A 12,413-nucleotide genomic window follows, 5' to 3' on the forward strand; every position below is an offset into this window, starting at 1 on the left:
CTCATTTCCCTTAACTTCATAAATATCTCAAGGCCATTCTCTATTAATCCCGAACTTTGGTTTGTCCCCGTTCAAAAGTGAGTATTTTACAACCCACGACCACAGTGAAATTTGCACTGTTACGTTGCTTTCCTTCCGCCGTTTGCAACGCCGTGTGTTTTCTAAAAATACTATATAGCACTGTAAGTATTTTCCAAACCCTGCCTTTAGATTTAAATATATTTTGCTCATTCAATAAATATTTGTTGTTGGTTGGCTGATTCCGGACTGAGTCCGAGGAATTCGGGGGTCGGATGGATTGAGGACGGAGTGCTTGGTTTTGCTTGTTTGTGTTTGCTTGATTATTTGAGCCATGAGGCGTGAGTTGCATATTGTGTTTATGTGCATATTGTTTTAATCGAGAAAATCTCATTCTATTGGCATAAATGGTTTTTGGGTGCGTGTGTCTCACGAGCCCAAGCCGGGATGGGTTATTATTTCGGTGGAACTCCTCTGGTCATTCGGGAGTGGATAATACTGAGTGACATCCCCTGAGTTGTCGCAGGGCGACGACCGGATCGCACGATACGGTAACGCTGTCGTGACGACTCCGTGGTCCCTAGAGTGGTGGGGACTAGAGGATGGCTTGGCCAGGTACGCGCGGGGCCCGAGTCTGGGCATCGCTCGTTTAGGTGTTACATGCGTAGTCGTTACCTGCGGTGTGGCACAGAACCAGGGTGTGCGGATGATCCCTAAGGGAGATCATGGTACATGCATAATCGGATTGTTTTTATAGTTTTCGGATGTGGGCCATTTTTTGGGAAAATGACGATGTTTGGTTTTCGAGACTTTTGATCCATTTTCTAGGAAAATGATGGTTTGGGCCATTATCTGGGATAATGGCGAAGCTTGGTTTTAAAGATATGTTTTTGTGAGCCAAATGAGTTTTTGGCGTGCGTGGAAAAATTATGGTTTTATGGCGCATGTGTATTGGTTTTTCTTTCACGCATATTGTTTGAGTTTTATATGTTTTTATCTAGTGGTGTTTGGAGTTTACTTACTTGTGGTACCATTTTTGGTACCGTAGATTTTGGTGCAGAGGTCGAGGATGAGGAGGAGGAGGCTGACCCCGAGGATGCGGCTCTGCAGGGATGCTGATTTTATGTTTTGTATTTGGTTTAAATTTATGTTTGTGTCTTGTAATATTTATTTAAGTATATGTTGAACAACTTTGTATTAAATAAGAAAAATTCTTGTACTTAATTATTGACTTGCTTTTCGCTGTGTATTTCTCGTGCACATTCGTCGCTTATACACACTTGGCACACGTCGATAGGGTGATAACCCATGATGTTATCATCCGGACGTCTCGATTTCCCCATATTCATGCGTGGGGATTTAGGGGCGTCACATGCTTGCTTCTTTTCGAATGATTGAGTTTCTCTCACCTTACTAAATCTTATGATGTCATCTCAAATAATTTCAACCACTTTTTTTTTTTTTTTTTATGGAAATATGCTTCATAGCATTCATTTATAAACGAAGTTACAACTGTGACTTATCAATACAGGAAAACCAGACTATAAGTCAACTAACGCAACTGCTCAGGAGCTTCCCCGTCAACAAATTTCTTTGTGACGGACATTGTCTAAACTTCTACACCTTCTCTCCTGACAACAGTCAAAAGAGAAAGCACTCTGTCAAAACAGAGCTAAAACAACCTTTCTTCCAAAGAAGAAAAGTACACCCTCGCTCCATCCTCCCAAGGAGGAGGAGTACATCCACACTCTCTCCTCCCAAGGAGGAAGAGTACCAACACCTACATTCCTCCAAAAGAGGAGTAGGACAAAACACCCACATTCCTCTAAAAAGGAGTGGGACACCAGCCTATTTATTATTAAAAAACCTAATACAGATTAAAAACAAAACTTAAAACACTGAAAATGGGCTTGATAAAACAGACTACCTAAAACAGACTTGATTAAACAAATTTGTTTGGGCCCGGCCCAGACAAAGGTTCAGCTATTTGCAAGTGGGAGGGCCCAGCCTCTTAGGGTTTCATCTCTATCAATCTCGCCGCCCCTTTCCTCTTTTTCCTTTTTTTTCTTCCGTTTGCTGCTGTCTACGCCTGAGCTCCATCTCGTTTCTTCCGTTTGCTACTGTCGGCGCCCACCACGAGCGAACTGCATCCACCACCTTAGGTTTAGTCGCAAGCCCCTGCACGCCGAGAACCTCTAGTTCTGAAAAGCTGCCACCACCGACAGCAGGAAGCGTTTTCAACCGTAAACCATCACCCTCGACTGTGGCCGAGAACCTCTATCTCTAAAGCGCTGCCACCCCCGACAGCGAGAAGCGTTTTCAACCGTAAACTTCACCCTCGGCTGCAGCCCAGCAAACTCTGTTTTCCTAAGTGGAAGCAGAGCACCATCGATGGACCACGCCACTCATTTCGAGGACCTCCAGCTCCATCAACGCTGCCACCCAGCCACCATTTCGGCGGCACAGCAGTAGAGTTATCTTTAAAATGAAGCCTTTGGGGAAGTGGACGACGAGCCACAGTGCAACAGCCAGGCAAACAGGTCCCTTAAGCCTCCATAACTGCAACCACCGAAGCCCTTATTCTCAAGCACCTAAGCAAAGCAAAAACAAAATAAAAACTGGAGAAAAAACCGGTAAAGAGCAAGGAAAAACAGGGAAGGTGGGAGGGAGGGAGGAGCCGAGGCTCCCACCTCCCTCGAGTTAGCTTTTCTGTTTTGGGTTCTAGAGAGAAGTGAGAGCCTCGAGTTAGCTTTTCTGTTTTGATTTCTAAGGATGAATTTCAACCACTTCATCTATATATAATTGTCGCCGATTCTACTTAATCGATAGTTATTTATTTACACTAATTTTAATCAAAATAAATTAATTTTTAAATTTTTTTTTTAAAGAAAAAACTTCAAGGCACAGAAAGGTTAGCATAAATGACGAAAATCGTTTAGGTGTGGCTCACAAGAGAATAATTTTTTTTTTCAATTTAAAATATATTTTATAGAATTCTTGATTAGCGGAAGAAAAAATACATACGTAAAACAAATTTCATTATATTTATTTAAAAAATTAACTTAGATTATTATGAATAAGAAATTTTATTTACGGTTTTTACTTAAAAACTTATGTGCAAGCCTTTTATTAAATGAGAAAATGATTATTTTAAGAAAGATATACTTTTGTAGTTTTAAAAAATTTTAAAAATAAAATGTCTACACTTACATTGCATAATATTGCTCATTATAAATATGACGGTTGTCTATCTCTCATGCCAATAGGTGATTCAAATGCCACAAATTTAGATTGTGTTTAGTTGGCAAGCTGACTTTAACTCATTTCAAATCAATTACGATTGAATTTACTATTTTTTTAATTTTAAATAAAAAAAAGTTTAATTCATTTCAACTCAATTTATATATTCAAACATAAATTTTAATATATTTTATTTACATTCATATACATCTTAATTTTTAATATGATTCATAAAATATTACGAGAAATTCTAGATTTTTCACTGGGAGATCCAGTTAGGAGCTTTCGCTCCCAGTATTTTTTTTTTCTCTCTTTCTTAATAATTAAGAAAAATTTATTTAATATTATTATGAATTTATTTATTTTTTTAAAATGTCTAAAAATATTAAAAAATGATGTGAAAATAAAAAACAAAAAAAAAAATTCTAAACAAATCGGGAGTTCCCAACGGGAGCTCCAACGGTGGCCGGAGAAGAGTACAAATATTACCCTCTACCTACCAAGTCAAATAATCTAAAATCAGTTCAACATCATTGAGCGTGACCAAATTGGATCTCCACGTGCTTAAAGTCTAAGTGGGATGAAAGCGTCAATACTGCAGGTTTTAAGGATCAAAACCGTAATTTCGTTTATATACATATATACATATTCGGAAGAGCATTCGATTCCTTTATTAAATATATGAAATTTAATTGTAAAACCCAATTAAAACCCTAAAAAATCTCACTCTCCCCTCCAACTCAGTGGCCGAGTCAGCCATGGACGATTCCAGACCCTCTCCTTCCTCTCCCTCTCCTCCTCCATCCCCCTTTAGAGTTGCCGACTCTGACCTCGACGCCCCCCTCTCCACGGCTGAGTTCCTGACCCGTCAAGAAGTCCTAAAGCGCCGATCCCGAAGAGCGAAGCAACTCGCCACGTGCTACAAGGCCCACTATTGGGCGTTAATGGAGGAACTGAAAGACAAGCATAAGGAATACTACTGGATGTACGGGAAGAGCCCGTACAAAGAGGAGGACGAGGAAGAGAATGAGGTGGGTAATGATGGGAACTGTAGGAAGAGGGAAGTAGCCGGGGGAAATGAGGAGGAGGTGCTGAAGACGATAGAGATAAGGAGGTGTGAGGTGACTGGGTGTAAGGCGAAGGCGATGGCGTTGACGAAGTACTGCCACGCGCATATACTCTCAGACTCAAAGCAGAAGCTCTACAGGGGTTGCAGCTATTGCATCAAGAGGTAATTTATTTGTAGATTTATTTATATTTACCTATGTATGTGTATGGATATGGGCATGCGTGGGTGTGGCTGAGAAAGCTGGGGGAAAGGAAAGAGGATATTTTTATTTCCTATCGGGCTGGATTCAAGTTGGTTACGGAGAGAGAATCATGTTTTCGATTATCTGTTTAACTTTTTGGGGTAAGTTTGAATCCGTTTGTTATTACTAGTTTCGAATGTTGGATTTGAAGGATAAGCCGCCCAAGGTCTGTGAAAGTGTTACTGGTTTCATTGCCGGATCAATTGGGTCTTGGTTCTGAGTTATTACGTTCTCCTTTTTTATTTATTTATTTTTTTGTGGGGTGGATAATGGTTGCTACTTCTTTAATCCCTATTGTGGATAAACAGTGAAAAGATCGGTATTTGATTAATTCGATTGTCGGGATTCCACCCTTACTTTCATTTGGTATCTATTCTGTTTTTCCTTTCCATGATAAAAAGGACAAGGCAAGTGAACAAAAAATAGAAAGCCAAAGTAGCTTTAGGTCTTTATTGAATATTTTAGATATATGGAATTGAGGAAAATCCGGTTTGATTGCAGTTATTGTGTTGGTATTATTTTAATGAATGTTTGGACAATTATTAGAGAATATAGTGACATCGTTTGGTATTCTATAATTACTTTAGAGCATCCTCATGTAGACAATGCACTGAAGCTCGGTTCTTCTATTACTATCAGAATTTTCCTGAACTTGGTTTTTGTGGTTTCTTTCTTCAATATTCACAATATGAAATGCTAGAGAATTGGCTTAACTTGTGATTCATTATGAAAGAACATTAGTTTGTCCATGAAAACTGTGGAGATGGTGCGAATCTCACAAGTCATAAGAGTAACTTGTACTTGGGTTTTCCTATTTAATTTTTTTAATCATTGCCAGTGGCTTTGCCTATTTACTCGATAAAATAAAATCTTATTTTACCTATCAAAGAAAAAAAAAATTATAGAGTAGCTGCACCGATTTGTTTTGTTGATCTTGTGCACATCCTGTGGGTTATGGACTCACACCCTTACCCACTATCCTAGTGGTGGATTGAGATGTTCATCTTTGAAAGGACTGAACAAATCTTGTTACAATTAATATTTTTTCAGTGTGGTATATATTTTGTATATAAATAATACAAACATTTGGATTTTTAAATTTCTTTCCAAAAGAAATGGTAAATAAAAGATGTCTGGGGAGTTAAAAGGGATTAGGGGGGAAGATGGTAATTTCTAAAAGTTTTTGGTAAATATAGATATGGTAAAAGGATTTTTTACTAATGTTTAAACCCTGTGTTTAGGGGGAAGGCAGTAGTTTCTAAAGCTGTCTCACCTTGCATCCACCACTATGCTATCCCATCTGTATAGGGAGTAGATGCCAATGAACTTATACATGAATATATCCAAGAGCCAAGAAAAACTATTCAGTGTGGTCAATTTGGGGAACAAGATTACATTATTCCATTGGTTGATTGTAATAGACTTTAATGCATGAACGTACATGATTTTCTTGTATCTTTAGACAGTCATTCATAGGTGTGCTTTCTGTATATGTCCGTTGTACTTGGTTGATGGTCGACAAATTCTCGCTCTTTTTACACATACAACACCAATCCAATACTATGATACGGCGTTTTCTTAGGTTGTCAATAGTTAGGATCTTCCCCAAAGAAGCTGTCCGGGGAAGCTATCCATACAAAAAATGATGCCTTTAAGGGGCCTTTGTCTTCCAAATGCTATTCCACGGAAATGGATTTGCATTACGCTTAGAGATGGATTGGTAGAAGGAACATACTATGAACTTCCGTTTCGCCGAGGAGTGCCACAAAAGTTTTGTCTTCACCCCCCCTTCTCTCTCTCTCTCTCTCTCTCTCTCTCTCTCTCTCTCTCTCTCTCTCTCTCATAGGGACTGAATAGACTAGGGTGTAAAATTCATAGATTGCGTCAACTTCCCAATCATGGAAAGCTCTAAGGAATGTAACACTCCACCGCCGGGGGTGGGTTTTTTGGGGGGGGGGGGGGGGGGGGGGGTGCCATTAGAAGTTGAGGTTCACAATCGAGGTTTCTTTCATGCTTGCTATACCAAAGAAGTTTGGATAGGCTTCCTTAAGTGTTCATGATGGTATAAACCCCGAGGGGTAGCTCAATTGGTCAGGCCTTGGGTTTGCTCCTCAATGGTCACTAGTTCGAGTCACCTCAGGGCCACTGGAGAATTTACCTGGTCGTTAATTTCAGGGCCCCTTGGGATTAGTCGAGGTGCGCGTAAGCTGGCCCGGACACACAAGGTTATCAAAAAAAAAAAAAAAAGTGTTCATGATGGTATACATCTATGAGATAGGCTTGATCATGCCTTCCCAAACAAAAGCTTTCGGCTTTGCCATTGCAAGAAAATATGCTAGGATAGTTATGTTGAGTTAGCAATTTTATGGTGTGGTTTACTCGTCTATTATTGTGGTTGATCTCCTTGGAAAGTTAGGGATAAGGAGTTTGGAATACAAGTTTTAGATGAGGCGTTGACGATTTGGAGAAGCTAATGTTTAGAATTGAAAAAAAAAGGGCCAAACATGTGATTAAAGAAAGTACCATTGTGTGTCCTGTATGGCATGAGTATGGGTGGTGAATGAGATCCCATATTGCTTGAGAGGGTGAAGTTATTGCTCTTTATAATAATTCAAAGGGGCTCCAAGTATACCATTGACTAGTTTTGGAGTATGACCCATATGTTGGGCATTCCTTGGGTCATCAAAACTATTTGTGGAAGGTGCTCTTCAAATTTGGGTTCTCTCATAAAGGTTGTACCTAAAACTCAAGAACAATGTAAGGAGACAGTTGATTCGAAAGAGTCAGCCTAATCTTTGTTCAGCTATGGTGGAGTTCTCAGATTTTATTTTTGAGCAGGATCTTATGGATATTCCTCCTGTTGGAGTTTCTTTCATGTGGTCTAACAACCAAGACAATCCTCCTTGGATATGGAATTAATAGAATCCTTGTGTCGTCCGATTGGGAAGAGCATTTTCCTTACCTGTGCTAGAAAAGACTACCGAGACTTTGCTTAAATCACTTTCCCATTATTTTTTTAGTGGAGAGTTTCAAGGGCAGGGAGTATTACGACTTTTAGAATGTGGTAAAAAATAAAAGGTTTTGTCGACATGGTTAGATAGTGGTGGTCTTGTTATCACTTCCAAGGAGCTTATGTTTATTTCTGGCCCACAAACTAAAGGCATTGATGAAAGAATTTAAGACTTAGATTGAGCAAGTGTAACTTTTATTTGGTGCATCGTAATAAGTCTTTCTTGGTGAGTCTAGAAGGCTTGGAGGGTGCTGAATAGGACAGAGCACTATCTAAAGAAGAGAAGCTACAGTAAGTTCAAGTGATATCTGACCTTGAAAGGGTCACTTCAATTGCGGAGGTATTTTGGAGGTAGAACTCTCGGGCTCTATGGCTAAGGGAAGGTGACAAGTGTACCATGGTTTTCCATCAAGTGGCTAATTCACATAGGAGGAAATGTAATTGAGAAGCTATTGGTTATGGGTTTAGTTTCCTCTAATTGAAATGAAGCTAGGGATCTTATTGTGCAGTTCTATGAACATATGTTTTCTTAACATCAGGGAGGTTGTCTCTTAGGGTTTTTCTATAGGCATCTTGGTGCACTTAACATTTCTCACCTATTGTTTGCAAGTGATACTTTGATATTTTTTGGGGGTGAGTCCATGGTACATCTGATCTTTGAGGACACATTTTTTTTAATGCTTTGAAATTGTCTTTGAGTTGTAAGTGAATTTAGCCAAGTCAGAGTTGGTTCCTGTGAGAAATGTCTTGAATAGTCTAGCTGGCATACTGTGTACAAGGTATTTTCTTTGCCTATGAAATATCACGATCTTCCTTTGGAAGCCTTATTTGAGGAAGAGTCTATTCGGATGGTGTGACTCAGAAGATTGAATGCAAATTGACCGGTTGGAAGAGGATGTACTTGTGTATAGGTGGCAATATCGCTTTGATCAAAAGTACTCTCAAATTTGCCTCCACACTTCTCATTTCCGTTCCCCCTTTCGACTAGGTCAAATACAGAAACTACAAGATTTATATGGCATGGCCTAGATGATGAATTCAAATTTCATGGAGTAAATTGGGCTTAGGTGTGCTCTCCACTTTTTGATGGAGGTTTGGGAGTTTGATATTTTCTGTTGTGTAATCAAGCCTTACTAGGGAATTGGCTTTGGCATTACCAACATGAGAAGGCCTTATGGAAAGCCGTTGTGTATTCCAAGTTTGGTTGTGGTTGAGGTGAGTGGAATTCGAATGAGGTACACTGGGCTAATGTGTGCTCTTCACTTTCTCATAGAGGTTTGGGAGTTTGAAATTTGCCTTTGCTTAATCAAGCCTTATTAGGGAAGTGGCTTTGGTGTTTACCAAGATGAGAGGGAGGCCTTATGGAAAGCTATAATGATTCCAAATTTGGTTGTACTTGTGGTGAGTGGTGTTCGAATGAAGTATTTCGGTGATGTGGTTTGTGGAAAAATATCAGAAGATGATCGGAGGTTTATCCTAGTCGCAATAGACTTGAGATGGGTGATGGATCTGGATTAGATTTTGGCATGACTTATGGTGTGGAAACATGGCCCTCATGGAAGCATTAAGATGCACACTTTTGTGAGTGTGAATAGAATAAAAGCAGTTCTTTTTTTTCTTTTTTGCTTGAACAACATCCTTAGGGAAGATTCTCTCCATAATAACCCAAGGAACGTCATATCATAATGGTTAATTAGTTATCGTATTCGTTTTTGTTTTTGTTTCTGTCTTTTTTTTTTTTTTTTTTATAATGTTGCTCAACTTTTCCTTTCTTGGTAGTGATTGATCTTGCTGTTTTTCTTGTTTAAGACTAGTTGGTCAAGTGATTTATGATTGTAGCCATGCAATAAGCTCTTATCTTAAATGCAATCTCCTACCTTTAGATTGTGTCACCTTCCAATCCAATAACATAAAATGCATGTTTGTAAGTAACATCTTGAAAAGCATAGAATCACTCGCAAAATCTTAAATTTGAAATGAAGATAAGATAATTCTGTTTTTTCTGGGCGTGAAGAATAAAAATGTCTTCCAAACCACATAATTAGGCTGGTATAATGTCCTGTGTTAACTTTGATTGGACCCTTTGTGAAGATTCAAGAGGGGCTTGAGCAAATTAGCTTAAATGCAAATGTTATAATTTCAAAATGAGATAAGGCTGAGGTGACACTATGAATAATGTCATGCTGAGGTTTTTTAATTCAAAGTTTTCCCCAATGGATTGTAGATTTGTATTGTATCATTCAAGCCAGAGACTTCAATCTCAAGTTGTAAATTAGGAAATCAAAGTTGGCTGAACTAGATACCAGTTATTACCAAATCGACTCTCCTGTTGATGACTATGATTAGGCCACTATTACATGGATTTTTTTTTCCTTGACTATCTGAGAATACTTTGGTTATACTACAGTTTTGGTGTTAGCAGCTGATGAAACTATCTTAGGCTTTCCATATTATCCTTCATTATTGTTGAAATTGTACTTTTGGGAACCTAGAGTCATACCGTTTACTGATTTCCTTGAATTACTTGGTGCATGGATTATATTTCCAGTTTATATAATGGATGTTAATATGCCCGTCTGGGTGTAACCTAGTTGTTATAGGGCCGCTTGGAATCCGTTGTAGACTTGGACATTTAGTTTGGATTTTGCACTAGGAATTCTCTCTCTCTCTCTCTCTCTCTCTCTCTCTGCCCTTATGTTGGATAATTCTGTCTTAATAATAATAATAATAATAATAATAATAATAATTTTTGTTAATGATTTGTTCGCCTGTGTTCAGTACGCAGACAGGGCCCATTCTCTGTTGTAAGCCTGTACTAAGATCCACGGTTCCTCTACTCTGCTCCACTCATATGCAAGTTGCTGAAAAACATCTCATCCGTGGCCTGAAAAGAGCAGGTCTTAATATCTATTCAACTAAAAAGCTTGCACCAAAGTTCCACATCCTGGTCACAGAATTTGTTCGGCAAATTCAAACCAAAAGACGAGCTGCACTGAAGGCAACTGTAGCCAAGGTTCAAATTGATGAAGAAATGAGGTAGCTCCATATAGTTGCACAGTTCTCTGTTTGTATAGGTTTTATGCCTTTAGCTGTCCAGAAAGATGCCAATAATTTGGGGTGATTACCATCTCTGATTGGTGGAGCAAGAGCATGAATTGGCCGGGACATTGGACTTTCTTTGTCCCGAAAGGCAACGCGTGTGCATACTTAGGGTACTTCTACGATCTTGGTTTTATGTTTTCTTATAATGATGGAATGCAATTTCCTGACAGTTCATTAGCAAACTACTGCACATGTAATTCTTTAAGCTAGACTGGTAATGCATGTGCTCAACACAATGTATAATGTTGAGAAATATAGAGAAGATGCATGGTTTCTTGTATTCTTTTAATAATTGAAATATAGATGCTGGATAAAGATGCATCACTTGTACATGACCAGGTTTTTGTGACCTGACTTTGAACTGTTAAGCAACCTTGCCTGCTCCATAAATTATAGGGAAATGATTTGTACAGTTTAGGATATATAGGTCCCGTGCACTCTTTTTAAAAGTAGATAAATTGAAAACTTATATCGGAAAATCTATTTTTTAGTGGTGATTTCATTTTTCAAACGTGGTGTGCGGAACTGACACATTATTAGACTGTATATACTATATAGTATTACTTTACATGGATAAGGACGTAAACAACAGTCAAAAGAGTATTCCCTGAAATATGATATTAGAAGTTTTGCTTACATCACCAATGACCTAACCATTTCAAGAAATGCTGTGATGACTCGCTTTTGAGTGTATTTTCGTTGAAATAGTTGTTTTTATTTTAATTAATATATTAGTTATTTATTTGTGTTTTAAAGTTGTTTTTAATTTAATTGATGTTGTGTTTTATTTCTTTTAGTTGTTTACAGTTTTTAATATCTTCGCGGCGGTTTAGTGTTGTTTTTCCCGGACTAAGGATTAGACCTCGTCTTTTCCTTACATCTCTTTTCCTTTTTTCCTTTTCTTTTTCCTTTCTTTTTCTTTTTTTTTTTTCTTTCTTTTTTTTTTCTTTCCCCTCTCTCTCCCTGCGTCGACCCCCCCGGTCTCTCTCTCTTCTCTCTCTCTCACGCCGGAACCTTCAGCCGTTCGAACCGCCGTCGTCCGGCCACCGTGTGGCTCACCGCCGGCACCGTTCGGTTCCCCTCCCTCCGGCGCACTTTCCCACCAATTTCCACCCCCAACCGGCCGACCATTTGGCCGGAAAAGCCCTTTGAAGCCCACACGGCTTTGGCTCCGATTCGCCGCCGTCGCTCCACCTCCGGCCACCATTTCTTCACTACTTCATCACCGGTCCCTTGCCGTCCTAACCCACCTATTTCCGGCCTCCAACGACCACTGGAACAGCTCCTACGAGCTAGCTTTCCTTTTTGGGAAATCCGGCCTCTTTCCGGCGATTTCGCCGCCACCCACGGCCAACCACCACTTCCAATAGCTTCACAATCATCCCTAAACCATTCTCTATTAATCCCAAGCCCTAGTTTGTCCCCGTTCAAAAGTGAGTTTTTCACAACCCACGGCCACAATGAATTTTCACTGTGACGTTGCTTTTTCTCCGCCGTTTGCAATGCCTCGTGTTTTCTAAAATTGCCATATAGCGCTGTAAGTATTTTCCAAACCCTATTTTCAGATTTAAAAATATATTGCTCATTCAATTATTTTAATCTGCTGGTTGGTGGATTCCGGACTGAGTCCGAGGAGTTCGGGGGTCGGATGGATGGAGGACGGAGTTGCCTGTTTATTTGTTTTATGTTGTTGGATTATTTTATTATGCATTGTTATGGCATTGCATGGTGCA

The 12,413-nt window shown here is 39.2% G+C and overlaps 1 protein-coding gene across 1 annotated transcript; it reads left to right on the plus strand.

Annotated features, from left to right (window-relative positions):
- Window positions 1-3,928: 3,928 nt before the first annotated feature.
- On the plus strand, window positions 3,929-10,960 carry LOC122317541 (INO80 complex subunit D-like). The gene is made up of 2 exons (XM_043134675.1): window positions 3,929-4,489; window positions 10,357-10,960. The coding sequence occupies exons 1-2, from the start codon at window positions 4,017-4,019 to the stop codon at window positions 10,616-10,618; spliced, it is 735 nt and encodes a 244-aa protein (XP_042990609.1). The 5' UTR covers window positions 3,929-4,016; the 3' UTR covers window positions 10,619-10,960.
- Window positions 10,961-12,413: the final 1,453 nt, after the last annotated feature.

The sequence above is a fragment of the Carya illinoinensis genome, chromosome 7 (assembly GCF_018687715.1).
Source record: "Carya illinoinensis cultivar Pawnee chromosome 7, C.illinoinensisPawnee_v1, whole genome shotgun sequence".
NCBI classification, from domain to species: Eukaryota; Viridiplantae; Streptophyta; class Magnoliopsida; order Fagales; family Juglandaceae; genus Carya; species Carya illinoinensis.

Bases quoted from the DNA above. Each gene is read 5' to 3' on its own strand.
- LOC122317541 (XM_043134675.1), top strand. From the start codon at position 4,017: ATGGACGATTCCAGACCCTCTCCTTCCTCTCCCTCTCCTCCTCCATCC. The intron at 4,490-10,356 runs GTAATTTATTTG...GCCTGTGTTCAG, and splicing joins TGCAGCTATTGCATCAAGAG to TACGCAGACAGGGCCCATTC.